Genomic DNA, 24,414 nt, shown 5'->3' with positions numbered 1-24,414 from the left:
CGGACCATTCCGGTTTTGCTACATGCCCGGACCCTACAGAGACGCTTTATTCTCCCCCTCCTCCTCTCCCTGGTGACAGCTGTCATGTGAAGCAATCCAGGACAGGACACCCCCGGGTGGTGGTCCGGCGGCCCGGAGTCTTGTCTGGGTCCGGTTTTTACCCATACCCTATGTTTAGGTGTAGAAAAACAGTGATGCGTTTCAGATCACACAGAGTGGGGGAGGTAGTGCAAGTGATACGATGATTTGGTGGCAGCCAATAAGACCAATGCACCTTCCGAGCTCACACATGCCGGCAGTCGCGGTCGCAGTGTAGTTTTTGGGATATCCGCTACAATCAGACCCTCGGTAGTTAATAACGGGCTCATATCCAGCTGGATATTTTAATGAGATTCCTGGAAAGTAGCAGAATAAATCACTGATCTGAAATGTTAGCTCTGCTACTGTAAATGAAAACATGGTCTCTATGGCTTATCCATGATTAATATGTTTGCCGAATATGTTATAGGGACGAGCATATGTTGTAGAAGCAGCGACATGTTCATATACCCACCAACATTTGATTTCTGTATGGCCAGACACGTATGTAATTGGCATGATAGTGATGTCATCACGTCCCCAGTTGCCTTTTCTTCCCCTGCCTCTGATGTATGAGTGCTGTAGTGTGACAGCTCGGAGACAGCCTTACATGACAGCTAGCAGTTACGGGACCGCACGTCTCCATGTAAGCGCATGTTAGATTAGCGAGCATTCGGCTTCTGCAGAGCGTGTCGGGTGGAGCAGAGCTCTGCAGATGTAACTGCACAGCTTTACGGATACGGAGACAAAATCACGAGTTACACCCCCCCCCCCCACGCACGGAATCGGTACATCTGTCAGAATGACCTTAGGTCTACAGTCATTAGGTCGACCCCACTAGGTCGACTGGCAGGAAGGTCGTCCTGACTTAAGGTCGACATGGGCCAAGGTCGACATGACTTAAGGTCGAATTTGCATAAAGGTCGACATGAGGAAGGTCGACTGGTCATAAGGTCGACGTGGGTTTTTCACTGTTTTTCGATCTGAATGTCGACACAGTTGACATTGACACAGTTGGCAATGAGAATCGGACCCCCGCATCGCTCGCTTCGCTCGCAATGCTTCGGGCACGGTGCCTCGCTTCGCTCGCCACAGCTTTAATAACCTCCTCCACGCCCTAGTGGATGGTAGGGCATGAAATACCGCCTGTCGGCACATGTCGGCTCAAAAAACAGTGAAAAACCCGATGTCGACCTTATGACCAGTCGACCTTCCTCATGTCGACCTTTATGCAAATTCGACCTTAAGTCATGTCGACCTTGGCCCATGTCGACCTTAAGTCAGGTCGACCTTCCTGCCAGTCGACCTAGTGGGGTCGACCTAATGACTGTAGACCTAAGTTCATTCTAATAGATGACCGCTTCCCCCACGCACACACATTAACACAAAACAAAAACAAATAATGTGCGTCAACCTTTTATTTGTGTTCACCTTTTGTGCACATAATTAGCCATGTCGACCTATTGACTGTTGATCAGATGATTCACTCCTGTGTCATCTGTTCAAGGTCCAACAATTCTAGGGGGCAACATTCTCTACCTACCTTCCAGCCTGCAGCTAGACTGTGGCTATTGACATGCTGATTGGTGGATGGGTGGAGATCACCACCCATCAGAGTGCAGCATTCCCTACATGCCTCCCAGTCTGCAGCCAGACAATGAATGGCTGTCAGCATGCTGATTGCGGGTTGGCTGGAGCCATGCACCAATCAGAGTGCCGACAGCCATTCACTGTCTGTGTGGAGAGACAGCACAGGGCCGTGAATGTGTGACAATGCTTAATGCTAAATCATTTCTATTAGGGCATTGATATTCAAGGGATACCTAGCTGGGCCCTAGGTCTTTGCCTAGGTCAGTGATGGCTAACCTTGACGCTCCAGCTGTTGTTGAACTACACATCCCAGCATGCCCCGATACAGTTTTACTATTTGGCCATGCTAAAACTGATGCAGGGCATGCTGGGATGTGTAGTTCAACAACAGCTGGAGCGTCAAGGTTAGCCATCACTGGCCTACTGTAGGTTGTGTAGCGGCTGGCATGTGCACTCTCCCTGGTAGCCCTGTATGTGGTGTTATTTTGTATTCATTTTGTGGCGCGCTGGTTTTTCTGATGCTATTTTTTGTTTTGCCCAATTAGTGCCCGAAGATTATAATCTCCCTAATAGCTCCGTACCCGTAATGTATCAACTGTTCCAGAAATAGCTTTGGCCCAGTTTGTGCTAAATGGATACCGGTTGTTCAGTGTCATGATCCACCCTCTGGGCACCCCCACCTGGATCATGAGGGGGTAGGCACCCCAAGATTCCTAAATATAGCCCAGAGACCCAGACACTCTCTTACCTGAATTAACAACATTTTTCCAATACAATTCCCTGCCTGCCATCTCATGGGAGCCGTGCCTCTCACACTAATAGAGCCTTCCACAGGACTGTGTGTTCTATAGTACTAGGACAGGACTTTATTACATACCAGATGTCTGCCTGCGATGGGAAATAGTACCGCGTGTTTATAAGTATTGCGCCCATCAGGGCATATACTCCTGAGCCTGATATGTCTCTATCACAGTAATGTATGGTTTATTGCATGTGTGTAATATCTTGTTGGCTAATGCGGACAGCCGACACCCCCCTATCTCATCCCCCTCACAGGAAGCATCAGCAAGCTGAATAGGCTGAGACTTCACAACCAACAACAGGGTCTGTTTTGACTTCACACCTGGGCCGCCCCCTTATCAGCAATGGTTCCTGGCCTTTTGTTCTCCCCGGGGACTTGTTATAGACTGGCCGGCACCAGACCAGCAGGGGGCCAGAGAGTCCCAGAGAACAGCAAGTTGGCAGGGCTACAGCAGCAGCCAATCCCTACACAGGACTCAGGGGCATTTACATCTCAGGCTTCAAGCAACAACCAATCCGGTCGCAGAACTCAAGGATAAAATGGGCTGAAACAACAGCTCTGGGTTCAACTTTCTGCATCCATCCAGGATCCCTGACCCGGCGAGGCAGGATCCCAGGGGAGGAAGCTGAGTTCCCTCCAGACCCCACCAGAACATCAGCAGTGGGCAGTCGGCCCTGGCGCAGTGGACCCCATACCACAGCCAGCGGTTGCATCCAGCGTGCCAGCACCCCGACGGCACCCACAGGCCAAGCGGCTGGGATTCATCACCTGCAGGACCAGCAGTGGGCAGTCGGCCCTGGCGCAGTGGACCCCATACCACAGCCAGCGGTTGCATCCAGCGTGCCAGCACCCCGACGGCACCCACAGGCCAAGCGGCTGGGATTCATCACCTGCAGGACCGGCAGCGGGCATCGGCCCTGGCTCAGTGGAGCCCGTACCTCCGCTGGGGTTCTGCATTCCCCCCTCACCAAGGCCCCACCAGCCTCAGCTCAGAGACTGCCCAAGGTGACTATTGTCTGTGGAAGGGAAGGGGAGGTGTTCACCTTTGTGTGGTTCTGATATAGTTAGTGTGTGCTGTGTATATTGTAGGCTACCTGTATTGTGTAGTGTTAGTGGTGTGGTTATGGTTTTCATGTACTGTTAATATGAAATAAAGGTGCGTTTTGTACCTTGCTTTTGTGGCCTTACTGTGTGATCCGCGAACTGAAGTTCTCCCGGGACTGTGCAAATGCTGTAAACACTGCCTTTCTCAAGGCGGATACGAGCGCTAGGTCCTGACATGCACCCATGAGCCCGGGAGTCCTTACAATTGGTGGCAAGCAGTGGGGATCACACAGTCCTGTAGACCAGGCAGAACCAGGGGCCCGTATCGTTATACGGCCAGGTTCTGTTGGCGCAATAGCCCATAACCAGTAGTATAGAACCACACAGAGGTGAGCTCTTGTAACCCTAGCAGGGATGCCGGGGAGGAGAAAAAGGATAATTTGTGAGGGCATTAAGCAAAGGAAGAATTCCGCTTAAGTGCCGGCTTGTCCAGGGGACAATCCCTGCAAGCGAGGGAACGGCGGAGTGTGCCGTGGCCCAGAAGCGGAAGCTGACGTAAGGGGGTCCAGCAAGTGACGCTGACCAAGCTCTACGAGTGCAGCCCGTGTGGAGAATGGCTCCAGGAAAAGGACAGAGACGTCCAAAGAGAGGCAAGAGGTGCCCACAGTCACCCAGAGCAGTGAGGCTCATAGATGAGGAATCGTCATGGAGTCGTCTGGCTGAGGAATGGGACTGAAGAAGCCCATCCACGCTGATGCAGCCCCTCTGGGAGGATTGGGAAGCAGCATATCGGTGGATTAATGTATGGACAGGAGCTACCACAGAGGAGAAAGCAGCTTACCTGACCGATGAATTTGAGCAGTATGTATCTGAGGCTGCTGCAGGAAACCTGCTGCATACGGTGGCGTGGAAGGCTTTTGTCACAGAAGTAAGTAACGCCACGCATCAGCTAATGCACAGAAGCCGGATCGCTGAGGCCAGCGTGCCAGCACCGGGTAAAGCGGGTCCTGGGAAGGAGCCCGCAAAGAGAACTCAAAGGGAGGAGGAGTTGATGGTGCCACCAGGGTGGATGACCGAGGGGTCCACTACCGAGATCCCAGGGGGGGAGGCAGAGGAACTGTGGCCTGCAGAATCTGGAGCTCCATTAGCAAGAATGAGTCTGGAGGACCTAACTGACGAATGGAGGCTACGATGCAGCACACCCCCTGAAGGCCGCTCACACTGCACTCTCATCCGATGGGTGTACGAGCAACAAGAGGACCCGCTACATGCATTCAGCGTGTATAGGAACTGGGTCCTGTGTCCAGGAGAACTGAGAAATGTCCAGGAGCAGTTGCAGTGTCTCCTGCACTGTTATGATAATGCAGAGAGGGTCGCCCTGGCACAGGGACAGCTGAATTCCCCAGAGTGGCTGGACCAGTGTCAGAGGGTGGAGGCAGAGGAACGTCGGCTGCTGCAGCTTATGCATCCTCAGAGAGCCACAGAACTAGATCCCCCACTGACACAGGGAGAAATCACAGAACTGTTCCCATTCAGTGAGTTGGGAAATGAGGAACTAGCTGTGGTGTGTCCCTGTGATATCGCACCAGGGACCCCGGACTCTAAAGGAGCCCTAACATCATGGACTGTGATTGTGGCAGATGGATATCGGGGAGGGGATATTTATTCCCCCTGCATTGTGCCAAGTAGTGTGGCGGAGCTGGGCACTGTGGCCCCACATGGTGATGATGGACTGGTGCACACGGAGCCCGTGATAGATGGAGCAGTGCCAGTATACAGTGCAGGGGCTGCCCCAGAGACTAGCCCCAGAGCAGAGCAGATCTCGGAGGCTGGGACTGTGATGGCTGAGTCCTCGCCACAGGAGGTACAAAGCAGTGGTCAGCCACTGCTCCAAGCAGCTAGCCAAAGGATGGGGGTGCACCCAAAAATGGCACCCCAGGAAGAATGGCAGTACATCTTCCCTTTTGCAGATGTGGGAGATGGAGACTTTGAAACTAGCGGCCAGGGGGTCTGCAATGATTGTGCCCCAGCAGAGGGGGCAGTACTTCTCCCCTACATGACCACCAGTGGCCCAGCGAATGAGGGCATCTTGCCCCAGGATCCCCAGCATATTCAGCAGGGGGAGATGGAAGGAAATGTGTCTGGTGTGTGCTCTGCCACTCTACCACCCCAGGAGGATTATCCAGGACTGTTCCCACTTAGCCATCAGAGCCAGGAGGATCTGGAGTCAAAAGGCAGGTATGTGACCGGGGTGCCAGAGCAGGGAGTAGAGGCTGGGGTGCAGCGCTTCTGGGAGTCCCCTGCAAGAGTGACTGACTGTAATTATGTGCCCGGGGAGCCGCTGCAGCAAACAGGCAGCCAAGCAAGCAAACATGGAGGGGATGGTCAGAGGCATAGCTCATCACCCCCCTGGGCCTCAGAGGAAGACACCTCACCAGCCAGCATGGCACGAGCAAGAGAATGTGAGTTTGCACCTGGGGCTGTGAGGGTGATGCCAGCAGTGCTGCCGTACAATGCCACGGCCCCAGTCCCTCTCATAGCCAGGCTGGGGAAGCAGTGCACCCTGGGGAAGAGGGAAGTTTGCCCAGGGGAGGCCCAGCAGTTATTGTTCAAAGGGCTGGGGGAGGTGTTCGACCCAAGGGGGGGGGTTGTGGGAAAATCAGGGGGAGACTTGCGGATACCCCCTGCTTCTCTGCAGCCATTGTGTGAAGGAGAATCCTCAGGACCGCTGCCTGCTGCTGAGGGCAGGTGGAGGCTGGGTGTGCTCAGGCCCTGGGAGGTGGGGGAGAAGGATCCCACCAGCATGGCCCTTCAAGCATCACGTAAGGGTCCAGAGGACCATCTAGAACTGGGGGAGGTGTTTGTGGGGGCTGTGGAGGGAAGAGCAGGGGAAGGATTGCGGATACCCCCTGCTCTTCTGCAGCCATGGTGTGAAGGAGAATCCCCAGGACCGCTGCCTGCTGCTGAGGGCAGGTGGGGGCAGAGTGTGCTGAGGCCCTGCAAGGTGGATGAACAGACATGGATGGAAGGTTGCCCAGGGGAGGCCCAGCAGCTTCAGGGGCTGGGGGAGGTTTCAGGCCCAAGTGGGGTGACGGTGAAGGCTTCTGATGTTTTGGGAGAAGCATCGTTGTTACCCACTGCTCCCCTGCAGCCAACGTCGGCGCTGTTGTTAAGAGCAGAATCCGCAGCCAGGTTTCCGGATTGTAGCCTGTGTACACCGATCGGGCCCCTCCCAGTTGCGCCAGAGGCGGAGGGAGGAGGGTCAACCAAACAGGCAGGAGAGAAGGAAAGATTTCCACATGACAGGGGCAAACCCTGTAACTGGGGTACGGGAATGCGGGTTACACATGGTGAACTGCTGACCTCGGACCCCCCTCATCCAGAGCAGGAGGAGCGGAATCACGCCTCCAGGAGATCACTGGACCCGGTCATCCTGACTGGCTCCGATCTGGGAGCCAGCCCCTCGGACCGGATTTAGGAAGGGGGAGGTATGTCATGATCCACCCTCTGGGCACCCCCACCTGGATCATGAGGGGGTAGGCACCCCAAGATTCCTAAATATAGCCCAGAGACCCAGACACTCTCTTACCTGAATTAACAACATTTTTCCAATACAATTCCCTGCCTGCCATCTCATGGGAGCCGTGCCTCTCACACTAATAGAGCCTTCCACAGGACTGTGTGTTCTATAGTACTAGGACAGGACTTTATTACATACCAGATGTCTGCCTGCGATGGGAAATAGTACCGCGTGTTTATAAGTATTGCGCCCATCAGGGCATATACTCCTGAGCCTGATATGTCTCTATCACAGTAATGTATGGTTTATTGCATGTGTGTAATATCTTGTTGGCTAATGCGGACAGCCGACACCCCCCTATCTCATCCCCCTCACAGGAAGCATCAGCAAGCTGAATAGGCTGAGACTTCACAACCAACAACAGGGTCTGTTTTGACTTCACACCTGGGCCGCCCCCTTATCAGCAATGGTTCCTGGCCTTTTGTTCTCCCCGGGGACTTGTTATAGACTGGCCGGCACCAGACCAGCAGGGGGCCAGAGAGTCCCAGAGAACAGCAAGTTGGCAGGGCTACAGCAGCAGCCAATCCCTACACAGGACTCAGGGGCATTTACATCTCAGGCTTCAAGCAACAACCAATCCGGTCGCAGAACTCAAGGATAAAATGGGCTGAAACAACAGCTCTGGGTTCAACTTTCTGCATCCATCCAGGATCCCTGACCCGGCGAGGCAGGATCCCAGGGGAGGAAGCTGAGTTCCCTCCAGACCCCACCAGAACATCAGCAGTGGGCAGTCGGCCCTGGCGCAGTGGACCCCATACCACAGCCAGCGGTTGCATCCAGCGTGCCAGCACCCCGACGGCACCCACAGGCCAAGCGGCTGGGATTCATCACCTGCAGGACCAGCAGTGGGCAGTCGGCCCTGGCGCAGTGGACCCCATACCACAGCCAGCGGTTGCATCCAGCGTGCCAGCACCCCGACGGCACCCACAGGCCAAGCGGCTGGGATTCATCACCTGCAGGACCGGCAGCGGGCATCGGCCCTGGCTCAGTGGAGCCCGTACCTCCGCTGGGGTTCTGCATTCCCCCCTCACCAAGGCCCCACCAGCCTCAGCTTAGAGACTGCCCAAGGTGACTATTGTCTGTGGAAGGGAAGGGGAGGTGTTCACCTTTGTGTGGTTCTGATATAGTTAGTGTGTGCTGTGTATATTGTAGGCTACCTGTATTGTGTAGTGTTAGTGGTGTGGTTATGGTTTTCATGTACTGTTAATATGAAATAAAGGTGCGTTTTGTACCTTGCTTTTGTGGCCTTACTGTGTGATCCGCGAACTGAAGTTCTCCCGGGACTGTGCAAATGCTGTAAACACTGCCTTTCTCAAGGCGGATACGAGCGCTAGGTCCTGACATGCACCCATGAGCCCGGGAGTCCTTACATTCAGCACCAAGCCGCCTGCAGTCCCGTCATTTATTAAATAAATGGCAGTTGCAGCGGCGCGCTGCCTGGATATCCTGCCCGATCCCAGGTGGGATGCTGCTGCACTAAGATAACAGCTGTGTTTCTATAAATGATCTATTTGCAATGCAGATGTTTGTGCTGCGATCAGAATACATCGCTCTGCGTGGCTTTCCGAGACGGGGAGATTTTTTTTTTCTTTTCGCTGTTTTTTTTTAAGTAGAAACAAAACACCTTTTGTCAAACACTTGTCACCACGCGGCGTCAGCGACGTCGATTAAAAAAAAATCTGTCCTCTTTTTTGTTTCGAATAAAAATTCACATCTTGCATGTACAGTACATGAGGCTGGTGCATTATACATGAGGGCTTGGAGTTTGGGAACGTGGATTGGGATTCTCAGTAAGGAGAGATAAGTGCGTGGCTGAGCCGGGGGAAAGAGTGCGTAGGAGAGGAAGCTATTTTGTCGGTTTATGTAATTGCCCATTTTGTCGGTTTCTATCCCAATTGCTGGGGGATTAACAGCCGCGTCTATTGTAAGAAAAGTTGTTTTCGGCAACGTCCGCTATCCTATAAGTACAAAGAAATCTAGTTTTAGAGCTTCGTAGAGGTTTTATTGAATTAAGCACAGGCAAAAATGGGATCAATGGCGCGGCAAGGTCTTTGCAACGACCGTAGACTCTTGTTCCTTGTTGCTCTCTTGGCTTTGAATGCGGGAGTCTCAGTGAACTCTTTGAAGATGAAGAGAAGGTGAGAATCAGATAAAGATGTCGAGTTTATCCTCAGATGGACTCAGAAGACATTGAACCGTCAGGTTCTGGGATGTATTTCTCGTAATAGCAGACGGGTGGCGGATAATTTGCTGACGGTGGAATCGCGACCGGCGGGCAAGTCATACCACACCCAACAGACCTAATGGCAACGTTACCTAGATACACCACCTATAGATGCGCAATTGTGTCACTCCGAATGGAGAATAGACTTCTGGGTAATTATAATGACACAACAGGCCTTTCTAGTCTGCGTAGATTAAGGGTTGAACTTGCTGACAGTTGTGGTGGAAGACGAAAATTCATGGACAATGAAGTGGTCCATATTGGCACTGCAACCCCCTCCCCCCACAGTTACCTGGAACCTCCTCCTCATGGGTAATATTACTGCATGACCAATTGGACCAACACTTGAATTTTTCTGATGGACACCATTTAGTGGGCGCTGGTGCACAAAACACTTGAATCCCCCCCCCCCCATTGAGTTGAGGTGCAGTGTTAGCCTTTTTTTATATACGATATTTTCACTTACTGTCCTGAAATCTCCTCCCTGGCATATTAAATACAATCTTAATCTAAACAACAAAGTTCGCTAATTGTGAGCGCGCCGGAACATCAGAGAAAGTTCTGTATTTCCCTCTAAGGCAAATTAGATAGAAATGCATATAATGCCTATTCTGTTGGTGTCTTTTCTCCGGATCAACATAAAAGGAAACTTCAGAGAGTAAAACTCTAATGGCTCCATAATAACCCAGCTACAGATAGCAGGGATGCGGGCAAATTATATTATAAAGTGGCTGTGACCGATGTTCCTCTGAGTGATGTCCCTGCTTACTGTCAGGCATCGGGCACTGCCCCATTTACCCCTGAGATGCTGCGGGACCACTGCTCAGGGGCAGAGTTATTGTATTCCGAGCTGAGCAATAGCTGGTCTGTGGTAAAACTGTCTCTCTCCCTCCCTACTCCTCCATTTATCACTCTCCCTGCCATTCTCTCCCTCCCTCCTTCCCACTCCCGCCCCAATCTTGCCACTCTCTCTCCCTCCATCTCTCTATCCTTCCCACTTCCTCTCCATTTCCCACTCTCTCTTCCTCTTTCCCACTCTATCACTCTTCTTTCCACTGTATCCCCCTTCCTCTCACTCTATTCCCCTTTTTTCCCACTCTATCCACTTCCTTTCCACTCTATCCCTTCCTTTCCACTTTATTCCCCATCTTCCCTCTCTACCGCTCTCTTTTACACACTCTCCCCCTCCTTCCCACTCTATTCCCCTCCTTTCCACTCTATCCCCCTCCTTCCCAATCTATTCCCCTCCTTCCCACTCTAATCTTCTCCTCCTTCCTCCTCTATCCCCCTCCTTCCTCCTCTATCCCCTTTCCTCCCATTCTATTCCCCTTTTTTTCCCACTATATCCCCCTCCTTTCCACTCTATCCCTTCCTTTCCACTTTATCCCCCATCTTCCCACTCTACCTCTCTCTTTTCTGCTCTATCCCCCTCCTTCCCACTCTATTCCCCTCCTTTCCACTCTATTCTCCTTCTTTCCACTCTATTCCCTTTCTTCCCAATCTATCCCCCTCCTTCCCAATCTATTCCCCTTTTTCCCCACTCTATTCCCCTCCTTCCCACTCAAACTCCTCCTTCCTCCTCTATCCCCCTCCTTCCAACTCTATCCCCTTTCCTCCCACTCTATTCCCCTTTTTTCCCACTATATCCCCTCCTTTCCACTTTATCCCCCATCTTCCCACTCTACCTCTCTCTTTTCCACTCCATCCCCCTCCTTCCCACTCTATCCCCCTCCTTTTCACTCTATCCCCCTCCTTCCCAATCTATTCCCCTCCTTCCCAATCTGTTCCCCTCCTTCCCAATCTATTCCCCTTTTTCCCCACTCTATTCCCCGTCTTCCCACTCTATTCCCCTCTTTTCCACTCTAATCTCCTACTTCCCACTCTATCCCCATCCTTCCCACTCTGTCCCCCATCATCCCACTCTACCCCCCTCTTTTCCAGTATATTCCCCTTCTTCCCACTCTACCCCCCTCGGTCCCACTCTATCCCCCTCATTCTCTCTCTGCTGTTACTGTAAATTGGAGCTAGGACTTGACCTATTTACATTTGCAGTACTTGCATTTTTAAAAGTAACATATGATACGCCTGTAGTGTTATAATATGGATTATATTGGTTGGTAAATGAATGGGCATACCCCAGCAATGTATGTGCCTCATTTGGGAAGGTTGAGGGTGCAGATTCCCTGACCCACTGGGGGCTCTCCTGAGTGGCCGATGAGGAAACTATTGGTATCTGTTATAAGGCCAGTAAACTCCGGTACCGGTCACCATGGGAATTCTATACTGTAGCAGGTTATGTGTCATTGGGCTGATATAAAGGCCAATGTTGGAACTACTGTAATCAGAAGGGTGGTCGGTGCCGCTTCTCTTAGAACGGCCTCAGGTTCTGCACCTCTCTTGCCCTGCCCATAATCCCAGAGTTTCCCAAACGCGGTCCTCAAGGCACCCCAACGGTCCAGGTCTTAAGCATATTCATGCTTGGCCAGAGGTGACTTAATTCCTCAGTCAATTTGATTTAACCACGGCTATCCTGGACTGTCGGTGTGCCTTGCGGACCACGTTTGGGAACCTTCGCCCTATGCTTTTCTAATGCCTGTGCTTGGTTCCAGGGTGGAATCAATAAATCACGTCATTTATTTCAGATTAAGCGCCTTCGTCGCTTAAATGTGACACTGGAAGATTTACCGGGAATCCTGTTTGATGAACATTTGCTGCATTATTTAAAATCTGAGTACAATTTATTTCTGTTCACATCTAATCCATAGCAACTGTCAGGTGCTCTCCGCAGCACAATGAAACAACGCAACGCGGACCGCGCACAATACATCTTCCCCGTCTTCCAGCCAGCTGCAATATCCATGTTTCATTCTGCACATTATCTGTATTAATGTATTGTAGGAAATGTATTTAATCAGAAAATAAATAATAATCAGCCGGTGTAAATATAGATTTACAATAGGAAGTCCCTGGTTGCTAGTGGGGGGAGAGTATCTGTAGTTTATTACGGAGACGCTCTACGCCGCAGCCAATGAATTGTGTGCGTTAGTTTAGAGCAGCACTTGTCAGAGAGCATCGTAAATAAACACAGTAATTATTGTACACAAAATATCCCGACGTGCAATAAATTATAGTGCGGCTGTAATCCCCATTTACATATTGTATGAGGTTTCAGAATGCGGAGAGTTAAGATGTTACTGCACTCTAACTAGACTTGCTGTACTTGGGGGCACCTATGATGTACACAGGTTCCGGGGCTGTTTAAAACCAGGGGAAATGCAAGCTTGGATTTAGCCAGCCACGGAACCTGTGTAAACCATAGGTGTCCTAGATATTATGGTAAATCTAGCTATAAAGCAGTATAATTATGTGAGGTGAACCTGCCACATTTCTCGTTCAGTCAAGGTTAGTATTATGATCCTAGAAGCAGCGTCCAAGGAGAACACATCTGTGTAAGATACTTGGACTTACTGTATGATGACGACACAAGGAATGTGGTATTCTGTTACTTAGAGATCTTCTGTTTCTTTGCAGCATTCTGCGAGAAGGAGTGCCGGTATGGTGGAACGTGTGTGGCCCCCAATAAATGCGCTTGTCCCCCTGGATTTACAGGAACTCACTGTGAGAAAGGTAAAATTGTAATTGTATTATTTACATCAAAGGCGTTTATGTAATACAATTATGCAGACAGCAGGAATATGCCAGTGATATGGGGCCCCAAGTGTCAGTGATATGGGGCCCCAAGTGTTGGTGTGTCAGTGATATGGGGCCCCAAGTGTCGGTGAACCAGTGATATGGGGCCCTGAGTGTCAGTGCGCCAGTGATATGGGGCACAAAGTATCAGTGTGCCAGTAATATGGGGCCCCAAGTGTCAGTGATATGGGATTTCAAGTGTCTGTGCACCAGTGATATGGGGCTTCAAGTGTCAGTGCACCAGTGATATGGGACCCCAAGTGTCAGTGTGTCAGTGATATAGGGCCCCAAGTGTCGATGAACCAGTGATATGGGGCCCTGAGTGTCAGTGCGCCAGTTATATGGGGCACAAAGTATCAGTTTGCCAGTGATATGGGGCCCCAAGTGCCAGTGATATGGGGCCCCAAGTGTCGGTGCACCAGTGATATGGGACCCCAAGTGTCGGTGCACCAGTGATATGTGGCCCTGAGTATCAGTGCACCAGTGATATGGGGCCCCAAGGGTCAGTGCACCAGTGATATCGGGCCCTGAGTGTCAGTGCACCAGTGATATGGGGCACAAAGTATCAGTGCGCCAGTGATATGGGGCCCCAAGTGTCGGTGCACCAGTGATATGGGGCCCCAAGTGTCGGTGCACCAGTGACATGGAGCCCCAAGTGTCGGTGCACCAGTGATATGGGGCCCCAAGTGTCGGTGCACCAGTTATTTGGGGCCCCGAGTGTCGGTGCACCAGTTATATGGGGACCCAAGTGTCGGTGCACCAATGATATGGTGACCCAAGTGTCGGTGCACCAGTGATATGGTGACCCAAGTGTCAGTGCAACAATGATATGGGGACCCAAGTGTCGGTGCACCAGTGATATGGTGACCCAAGTGTCGGTGCACCAGTGATATGGGGACTCAAGTGTCAGTGTGCTAATGATATAGGACCTATAAATGGCAGAGCACCAGTACTGAGCCCCCCACCTACCAGTCACAGAGTCAGAGTTGTATGTATATGACCCGGAGCCAGTCAGATATAGGCCTGGGTCTGACGGAATGTACCGGTTACAGCACGTTTCTGCTGCTGAATATACTCGTCTGCTGTGGAGCTTTACCAGGTTCCTCCGAGCTGTTATGTGTTTTATTGCCCAGAAAATGAATGGTGAATTGCTTATTACACAGTGTTAGAATTCCAATCACTATCTAGAACAGTTACTAAGCATTAGTAATCGCGCTAATTACTTTCCTCCTCACAGCTGAAATCCTACTAATTAATTGATTGTGACAGTTCGGCCTCCAGTTTGCCGAAGGCGAGGTTTAGTGAGGATCTCCAGATTTAGCACCGAGTTCATCATCGTGCCTTTAGTTGGGAGCAGAGGGGAAACGTGTGACATGATTTTGGATTGACTGACACATTGGCTGTTCTACCACAATTTAACAATAGAACTCAATCATTTGTTAAAAATAACTTTGCCTACTTAAAATGATGGCGCTACAGTAACCATCCCATCTTAACATGTCACCATGGAAATAGTCATTGTATCCAGAGGTGTTTCCATGGTTACTTGTGCTGCCAAAGGGCTGGGCCAATGAAAGCAACAGAATTTGCACAGAGGTGCAGGCGGAGGGCGTTCCCATGGTAATTTGCCGTGGTGCGGGGGCCGGGCAGGTGACATCACCACATATTAGCTGCCTGTCCTCTTCCCGTACAGGGCGCCCGCAGATCTAAGGCACCAGAGAGTGTGTTAGATCTGAGTGCACTGTAAAAATCATTTGATGGTTGGGGAACATCGAATGATTTATTTCCCGCAAAAACATCCATTCACATGGGTGTGGGGTCATTCCCTGTGCAAGCGGCGGGCGTTCGTGCGGCATTTAAAGGACACGCAAAGTTGGGAATTTTGAGGGCCAATATTAGCTTTGTGGATCAGACTCTAAGAGACCGACCAATCAGGTAACTACGTTGCTCAGTGGATGCCGCCATACCCAGCTCTGTGAAGGAAATTGATTGGGCATAACCAGCTTCTTGTCTGAGAGATTCTTATTCCCAGAGCACAATCACACTCCTGACCTACGGGCAATGTCATAGAGCTGCCAAGGACGCAGGTTCCATGTGAGTGCCAGCTGAGGGCTCATTTCTATACAATGCAGTGTCTCTAATGGGAGAAATCCTCTTTATAGTCAGAGTCCGTAGCTGAGGCTGGAAATGACGGTTCTGCAGAGTAACGACAGAGCAAGCTTATTATATTATATACAGTCACCTGGAGAACCGGACAGTACCCGCTGCTGTAAATCAACTCGATTACAAGGGATTTACTCATTGATTAGATTACAGCTCAATTCTAGATGTGCATATGGTATAACCTGATCCATAGCTGTTATTTAACACACTCATCTGCAATCATCTGTATATATGTCTAGTGTCCATGAGTCTCCGAAACACTGCCATCTGCTGGCAGAGAGTGAAAATACATCTCATTCTCACACATGCACAAACACAGAAGGTAGCAGACTAGCTTTCAAAGCTTTTGCTTTGAGCGGGCTTACTAGTGTGTGTATGTGTGTGTATATGTATATATATATATATATATATATATATATATATATATATATACACCAAACAACCAGCCAACCAGCCCCCAACTGCCATTTTCAGACCCAGACTGTAACATGGCAGTTAGGATCGGCGTGTCTGCTACTTTATCTCTCTCCACGTTATTACTTTTTGAAGCTTAGTACAGCTGGCCCTTATTCTCTGGGTTGTAGTCAGGGTACCTGGATACAGTATGTTATTATCATAGTTTAAAATATTGTTATTTTGCAAAACAATAAAAACAAAAACACTTAGGTGATGGTGGTGTTATGACGGCACCAGTGCAGGATGTTTTTAGGGGTCCTCATTCAGGCCCATTGCCATCCCACAGGACCGTACATAGGAGATGACCATATTGGGGATGTTCTAACAGGGCACCAGTGCAGGATCTTAGCAGGGGTCCTCGTTATGTCCCATTGCCATCCCCACAGTACAGTACATAGTAGTTGACCATGATGGTGGTGCTCTAACAGGGCACCAGTGCAGGATGTTAGTAGGGGTCCTTGTTATGTCCCATTGCCATTCCCACAGGACTGTACATACGAGATGACCAGAGATGGTGGTGGTCTAACAGGGCACCTGTGCAGGATCTTAGTAAGGGTCCTTGTTTAAGTCCCATTGCCATCCCCGCAGAACTGTACATAGTAGTTGACCATGATGGTGGTGTTCTAACAGGGCACCAGTTCAGGATGTTAGTAGGGGTCCTCATTAAGTCCCATTGCCATCCCTGTGGGACCGTGCATAGGAGATGACCGTGATAGTGGTGTTCTAACAGGGCACCAGTGCAGGATCTTAGTAGGGGTCCTCTTACGTCCCATTGCCATCCCCGTAGGACCGTACATAGGAGATGGCCAGAGATGGGGCATAATCACAGCCTCGGTTACTGCTACTCCTAGGCCACTGGGTCCTAGTTCTCCATGTACAAATATCACTACGTTCGCTGTAGTGTAGAAGTCAGCCGTCATTTATACTGCACAGAGGACGTTAAGCTGCCAGCTGTAAATTTTTAATAACGTGAGCTTTCTCCCTGTGGCTAAAATGTTCATGACCCAAATAAAACAGCAGAAACCATTCGCCTTTACTACAGTCACACTTACACTATGGGAGCCTCGGCCCTAATCCGACACAAGGTGCCATGCATCCAACGGGCCAGTGATCACTATATATTTATCATACACAAGTGTGATTCATGTGCATATTAATCCATATCGGAGATTCATCATCATTATTTCAAGGGTTTGTTAGCAAAACTTGTGTATTATATTTACCCGCTGAACATCATGGTGGATAAGTCATTGGGATATCCGTGGCCTCTATCAATGCCTTGTACACTGTGACTTGCCAGTGTCCTTGTAATCTGTGGCTTCAATCGCGGAAAACAGCTAATCTCGGAATGCGACCGACTGCGCTGAGCATCTAGCTCGCCAGGAAATTATTATTATTCACAGAAATTGACTGTGAGCGATGAAATGACATTGCGCAATTGCACTACTGCACTGGGCTGCGAGTGTTCGCAGCCCAGTGATCAAGTAGCCGCCATCCTGCCAAACGTACTCCCCCCCGCCCATGTGCACGGCAACAAACACATATGCAGCTGTGCAGACAGGGAAATTCAATCATGGTTGTTCGATAATCGCTCAGGCTATGAGTTTGCAGCCCGGTGAGTGTCTCTGAATGGGATGCGGTCATTTGGTCTACTGCATTATGGTAGACAGTCATTAGGTCGAATCCATTAGGTCGACATGCTAAAAGGTTGACATGACTCTAGGTCGACATGGGAAAAGGTCGACATGATTCTAGTTCGAAAGGTCATTAGTTCGACAGGTCATTAGTTCGACAAGGTCATTAGTTCGACATTGTCTATGTCGACATTCACAAGGTCGACATGGAGTTTTTCACTGTTTTTTGAGCCAACATGTGCCGACAGGCGGTATTTCATGCCCTACCATCCACTAGGGCGTGGTGGGAGAATAAAATAGTGTGCCGAGCGTAGCGAGGCACCGTGCCCGACGCATGGCGAGCGCAGCGAGCGATGCGAGGGGATGCAGTGCACTTTAAACTGTGTCCATGTCGACTGTGTTGACATTCAGGTAAAAAAACAGTGAAAAACCCCATGTCGACCTTGTGAATGTCGACATAGACAATGTCGAAACAAATGACCTTGTCGAACTAATGATCTGTCGAACTAATGACCTTTCGACCTATAATCATGTCGACCTTTTCCCATGTCGACCTAGAGTCATGTCGACCTTTTAGTATGTCTACCTAATGGATTCGACCTAATGACTTTCGACCATAATGCAATAGACCAAATGATCCCAACCCCTCTGAATGACCTCCTAAGTTACCCGTATGCGCCAGAGACACACAGAGCAAAAAAGGGTCCTGGCCCAAATAAAGGGGTGTGGCCTCAGCAGGAATCCCGATGATGTCACTCCGGGGGGAACCCTGCATCCCCTTGAGAAATCGCACTGCAGCTCCCATCTCCTGTCACTGTGGAGAAGCCAGCATCGTGATGTCATAGCCCTCCAAGGGTGACTCCTGGGCGCAGCCCGCAACCCTCTTCTGGCGCTGCAGTAACTCCCCAATCCCATGTATTATCGCAGGTCCCGGCGACAGCTTTTCAGGGAGGCACGCCCAGCATAATTCCAGGTGGCACGCCGGCATTGGGGCGGTGAACCACTGCTGTTAGTAGTAAGGGTATCGGTAAAGTAAATCTAAGTCTAAGTGTATGAGGTTACATCTAGTGCATTGTAATACACATATCTATGTATATTAGCAGCCGCATTGCTCCATACCCAACGGTTTCCGAGGTAAAATAAAACGCCGTTGCCAGGCAAAACAAAACTTCCATAAAACTCCGTAGAATTTGCTGTTGTGACATTGTCAGTTTTACAAGGAAATGAAATGGAAGCAATGACTAAATCTCCTCTTTTTATATTGGCTGCTGTCAGGAAATGGGGACGTTAACCTGAAATGATGCCGCCACATATTAAAGTAGAGTCTAATCCGTGCAGAAAGTGGATATAGGCTCTTACTTTGTGTTCCCTAAGTAGCACCATAACTATATCTCTTCCAGAAGCGGGAATAACAGAGAAACTCAATTTTCTCTGTTATTGCATCATAGATGTGACTCGTAACCAGCCCAGCGCAGGACAAACCCAACGCAGACCAATACTGTTTGTCTATTAGTAACCCAGGGTAACAGCGCCACTGGTCAGACAAGAGCATCATTGTTATTATTGGCATTGATTGGTAATGACCACACTGCTTACATAACGGGGGAAATTTACTATGTTGCTATGGGCAACCAATTAGATTGTACTTCTTATCATACTTGCCTACCCACCCAGAATGGCCGGGAGTCTCCAGCAAATCTGGTCCTCTCCCGCCCCCCCGGGAAGGTGGGCAAGTCTCCCGCATCCCCCCTTCCCCGCGGCATCAAATCCACAAGGGGGCGGGGCTACAATTATACAAATTGCATAATTTGGCGTCATTTTAGCCCATCCTCCAATCCGTGGACCCACGCAAATGCCATGGCTGACTGTCATGGGGGTGGGGCTTGGTGACATCAGCCTAGTTGTCCCCCCCCCGGCACGTAGCCTCATCCCACTCCCGGAGAGGAGTGAAAGGAAGTAGGCAGGTATGCTTCTAGAAGATAATAGTATCTGATTGGTTGCCCGTAACAACATACCATGTGAATAGAACTCCCATGTTAGTAAATTTCCCCCTCTGTGATTTCTGATGGAGGATGGTCATTCAAAGATATATGGTAGTGTGTAGTCACTCACAAGTTAACAAAGCAGTACAGTTCACTGATCCTACATTTCATAATATGTGTAAGTGGGACGTTATGTAATAATGTATTATTGAGGTACAGTAGCACTATAGTGAATCTTGTATTGATTGGAAATACTGTGGCGATTATTATTTTTGCATTCACGTGCATGTTTTTGTTGTTTTTGAAATGAATAATGATATGTGACAGAGGAATTAACCTGCATTAGCGAGGCGTGATCCGTGGCTAGTCGCGCTGAATGCAGATTATGTATATGAGACACAAGGTTACAGCGTATCGGAGAGGCACCGAATGCTCCTACGGCCCGCCGGGATCCTGCGCGCCAGCTTTGTACCTACAGTTGTCCTGCTGCCCTTGCCCCGCACACGGGTCAATGTCTATAACAGAGATTTATTGGTGGCATTCAGCTGTAACATTCCCCAGGGGAGAGAGAGCGCACAAGTAGTAAAACGATGGCATTTTCTGTAAATGCTATTTATCATCGGAAATTAAACGTAAATGTATTTCCTTACCTCTTTGCATTCAATTTCTTCATAAATTAAAACTTGGTCTTTTAATGCAAACTGTTGCATCACGGATTTAATTACAGATCTATATTCGCAGTTCTTTTAATCTGACAGTTGGGGTGACGGCGTTTCTCCTTATTACAGCAAGAATAACAGATTATGGGAGGAAACATGAGTCAATAGCTGTTTGGCTGGTATGGGCGGTGAGAGGCTTTCCGGAGAAGGCGGCTCTGCCTTTGCCAAAACCGGCCGTCTGTTATTTTGCATTTCAGCAATTCCTTCTGGGCTTTAGTCTTATGTCCTAAAGTCTGAAAGATTTATGCAGCTTTGGAATCTGATCTCTTGTTTGTGGTCTGAGGGCGCCCGGTCGTCTTAGCGGAGTATGTTGCATCTGTGATACAAAGTTGGCTTGTTACCCATGGGTGGTGGAAGCCATTTTGTAGGGTGACCCTGGTGATTGTAGAATGGAGGATTAACAAGAAGCTTCTATAGGGCCGTACAGGGTATAATTAAGTTTTCAGCACTTAGAATCCTGACAGTCATGATCCTGATGATAAGCACTGGGGTTAGGGTTGGCATAGGCACTATTGGGATGCTGTGCGGGGTGGGTGGTTAGGATTAGGTTACATGGGGCTGAGCCAGTTAGAGATAGACATTGTAAGGGGTGGGTTAGGCACTATGGGGAGGGGTTATGATTTGTAAAGTGCAACGGAATATGCTGCACTATATAGGAAACTGTAAATAAATAAATTAGGCAGTTTGGTGAAGCTACATGGGGAGGGTGGTTAGGGCTAGGCTACGGGAGGAGGGGGTGGTTAGGGCTAGGCTACGGGAGGAGGGGGTGGTTAGGGCTAGGCTACGGGAGGAGGGGGTGGTTAGGGCTAGGCTACGGGAGGAGGGGGTGGTTAGGGCTAGGCTACGGGAGGAGGGGGTGGTTAGGGCTAGGCTACGGGAGGAGGGGGTGGTTAGGGCTAGGCTACATGGAGCTGGGGCAGTTAGGGATAAACTGTGGAAGGGGTGAGTTAGGCACTAGGGGAAGGGTTTAGATTAGGCGGTTAGGTAAAGCTACGTGAGGGGAGTGGTTAGTGCTAGGCTGCCAGAGCGGTTAAGGCTATGCTGCAGGAGGAGGGGGTGGTTAGGGATAGGCTGTAGGAGAGGGTGGTGGTTAGGGCTGGGGGAGGAGTGGCAGTTAGGACTAGGCTGTGGGAGGAGTGGCAGTTAGGGCTAGGCTGTGGAAGGAGGGGGCAGTTAGGACTAGGCTGTACGAGGGTGGGCAGTTAGGACTAGGCTGTGGGAGGAGGGCTCAGTTAGGACTAGGCTGTGGCAGTTAGGACTAGGCTGTGGGAGGAGGGGGCAGTTACGACTAGACTGTGGGAGAAGGGGGCAGTTAGGGCTGGGCTGCAGGAGGAACTGGTAGTTAGGTCTAGGTTGAAGGAGGAGGGATGGTTAAGGATGTAGGAGGGGGTAGTTAGGACTAGGCTGCGGGAGGAGGGCTCAGTTAGGACTAGGCTGTGGAAGGAGGGGGAAGTTTTGACTAGGCTGTGGGAGGAGTGACAGTTAGGACTAGGCTGTGGGAGGAGGGGTCAGTTAGGACTAGGCTGTGGGAGGGTGGGCAGTTAGGACTAGGCTGTGGCAGGAGGGGGCAGTTAGAACTAGGTTGTAGGAGGGTGGGCAGTTAGGAATAGGCTGTGGGAGGAGGGGGCAGTTAGGACCAGGCTGTGGGAGGAGTGGCAATTAGGACTAGGCTGTGGCAGGAGGGGCAGTTAGGACTAGGCTGTAGGAGGGTGGGCAGTTAGGGCTGGGCTGCAGGAGGAACTGGTGGTTAGGTCTAGGTTTCAGGAGGAGGGATGGTTAAGGCTGCAGGAGGGGGCAGCTAGGCATAGGCTGTAGGAGGAACTGGTGGTTAGGGATAGGCTTCGGGAGTAAGGGCAGTTAGTGCTAGGTTGCGGGAGGAGGGGGCAGTTTTGACTAGGCTGTGGGAGGAGTGACAGTTAGGACTAGGCTGTGGGAGGAGGGGTCAGTTAGGACTAGGCTGTGGGAGGAGTGGCAGTTAGGACTAGGCTGTAGGAGGGTGGGCAGTTAGGACTAGGCTGTGGCAGGAGGGGGCAGTTAGAACTAGGCTGTAGGAGGGTGGGCAGTTAGGAATAGGCTGTGGGAGGAGGGGGCAGTTAGGAATAGGCTGTGGGAGGAGGGGGCAGTTAGGACTAGGCTGTAGGAGGGTGGGCAGTTAGGACTAGGCTGTGGGAGGAGGGGGCAGTTAGGACTAGGCTGTGGGAGGAGTGGCAGTTAGGACTAGGCTGTAGGAGGGTGGGCAGTTAGGACTAGGCTGTGGCAGGAGGGGGCAGTTAGAACTAGGCTGTAGGAGGGTGGGCAGTTAGGAATAGGCTGTGGGAGGAGGGGGCAGTTAGGACTAGGCTGTGGGAGGAGTGGCAATTAGGTCTAGGCTGTGGCAGGAGGGGCAGTTAGGACTAGGCTGTAGGAGGGTGGGCAGTTAGGGCTGGGCTGCAGGAGGAACTGGTGGTTAGGTCTAGGTTTCAGGAGGAGGGCAGCTAGGCATAGGCTGTAGGAGGAACTGGTGGTTAGGGATAGGCTTCGGGAGTAAGGGCAGTTAGTGCTAGGTTGCGGGAGGAGGGGGCAGTTTTGACTAGGCTGTGGGAGGAGTGACAGTTAGGACTAGGCTGTGGGAGGAGGGGTCAGTTAGGACTAGGCTGTGGGAGGAGTGGCAGTTAGGACTAGGCTGTAGGAGGGTGGGCAGTTAGGACTAGGCTGTGGCAGGAGGGGGCAGTTAGAACTAGGCTGTAGGAGGGTGGGCAGTTAGGAATAGGCTGTGGGAGGAGGGGGCAGTTAGGACTATGCTGTAGGAGGGTGGGCAGTTAGGACTAGGCTGTGGGAGGAGGGGGCAGTTAGGACTAGGCTGTGGGAGGAGTGGCAATTAGGACTAGGCTGTGGCAGGAGGGGGCAGTTAGGACTAGGCTGTAGGAGGGTGGGTAGTTAGGGCTGGGCTGCAGGAGGAACTGGTGGTTAGGTCTAGGTTGCAGGAGGAGGGATGGTTAAGGCTTCAGGAGGGGGCAGCTAGGCATAGGCTGTAGGAGGAACTGGTGGTTAGGGATAGGCTTCGGGAGTAAGGGCAGTTAGTGCTAGGTTGCGGGCGGTTAGGGATCGCTCATCAACTGAATTTTATTCTATTTATTGCGTCATACTTTATGTTATGCAGTTTAGGTTTTATGTTGTGTATCGTACCGCTTCCCACATACGTATGCCTTTCTCTTGTCTGTTCTTTATATACTGTACGTCTGCATTTTCTACATCTATTATAATGACGTAATCTAACCAGGAATAACACTATATGTTACCACTCAAGCCACATCTAGCATTGTACTTGGTCACGCCAACCATTGTATGAATCTTAATATTCAGGAAGTTTCTCTTTTATCAAATTTCTTTATTCAAACATCAATTCTATTTTTAATTTTATTATACAAATACAATTTTGATTTTACATACAGATACAATTTTGGTCTTTACCTGTTTATCTTCCTGTTTCTGGCTCCAAGTCTTCCTTATTGCCCAGTATGACACAAGTAATTACGGTACGTTTAGGTTAGCTCCGTTACTTAAAGGTGCGTACACACGGGTGCAATTTCAGCACATATCGCTGGGAATATGGTCGCTGAGCGACCATATTGCCAGTGATTTGTGTGTGCTGTCGGCGATGAATCGCCGGGTACGCGCTCCCGTGTGCAGCCCCTGATGGTCGCTGGTCTAGGTTATTTCCCTGCCTCTTCCCCCGGCAGAGTCTCCTGATTATCAGCGACCATCTCTGGTCGCTGATGAACAGGAGAGACACTCAGCAATATATTGCTCAGCAACATATTACTAGCAATATATTGCTGAGCAATATATCTCCCCCCGTGTGTACGGGGCATAAGGATTGACATCTCAGTTGCAAATTTGCTTGATGGCCTGGACTGATGAAACGCATAGGGTTTGAAGTGATAGAAGTTGTTCTGTTTTTTGAGTGAGTACACATACAGTACGTTTCTCTACCCAAAGTTAAACCCTAGTTTATAGAAGATTTTTGACCATAAGACTTAATTCAGCGATCTGTGGATCCATATTGTGTCTGACAAACTTGTATGTATTACAACAAAGACAGACTACACAGTGACTATGTAAGCTATAGCTCCACCTACTGTGTCAATCCGGTACCACTTCTTAAGTAATTCATAGTCTGTAGCTGCTGTTATACTCTACTGTCCTGGATTGCAATAGCATCAGGAAAAGGTTTAAAGAGCGTAAACTCCTCTGGTTTGCATTCTTTATTACCGACAGTGTAAATTCTAACACATGATTGCTGAACTGAAAACTGTGATTCGCTGACATTTACCTGCACCGTATCAGCTGTCATACAGCCTGTGATAGCCTTGCAGCATCATTGGCCATTGTCAACCAGACAGCAGGATCTCCAATTCTACCTATATCACTGGTTTATATGGAATGCCATTTACATATCGTGATAACATAGAT

At 50.1% G+C, this 24,414-nt stretch overlaps 1 protein-coding gene across 7 annotated transcripts in view; it reads left to right on the top strand.

Moving 5' to 3' along the window:
- Nucleotides 1–24,414, top strand: part of NELL1 (neural EGFL like 1) — a 558,514-nt gene that overhangs the window by 442,113 nt on the left and 91,987 nt on the right. For all 7 annotated transcript variants that reach the window (XM_083164040.1, XM_083164038.1, XM_083164037.1 and 4 more), the window contains one exon: nt 12,850–12,945. In XM_083164040.1, coding sequence (XP_083020166.1) covers nt 12,850–12,945 — 96 coding nt within the window. The remainder of the gene's footprint in view (nt 1–12,849; nt 12,946–24,414) is intronic.

The sequence above is a fragment of the Crinia signifera genome, chromosome 11, assembly GCF_055691185.1.
Source record: "Crinia signifera chromosome 11, ASM5569118v1, whole genome shotgun sequence".
Taxonomy (NCBI): Eukaryota; Metazoa; Chordata; class Amphibia; order Anura; family Myobatrachidae; genus Crinia; species Crinia signifera.
This window is presented reverse-complemented; position numbering and strand designations above follow the sequence as displayed.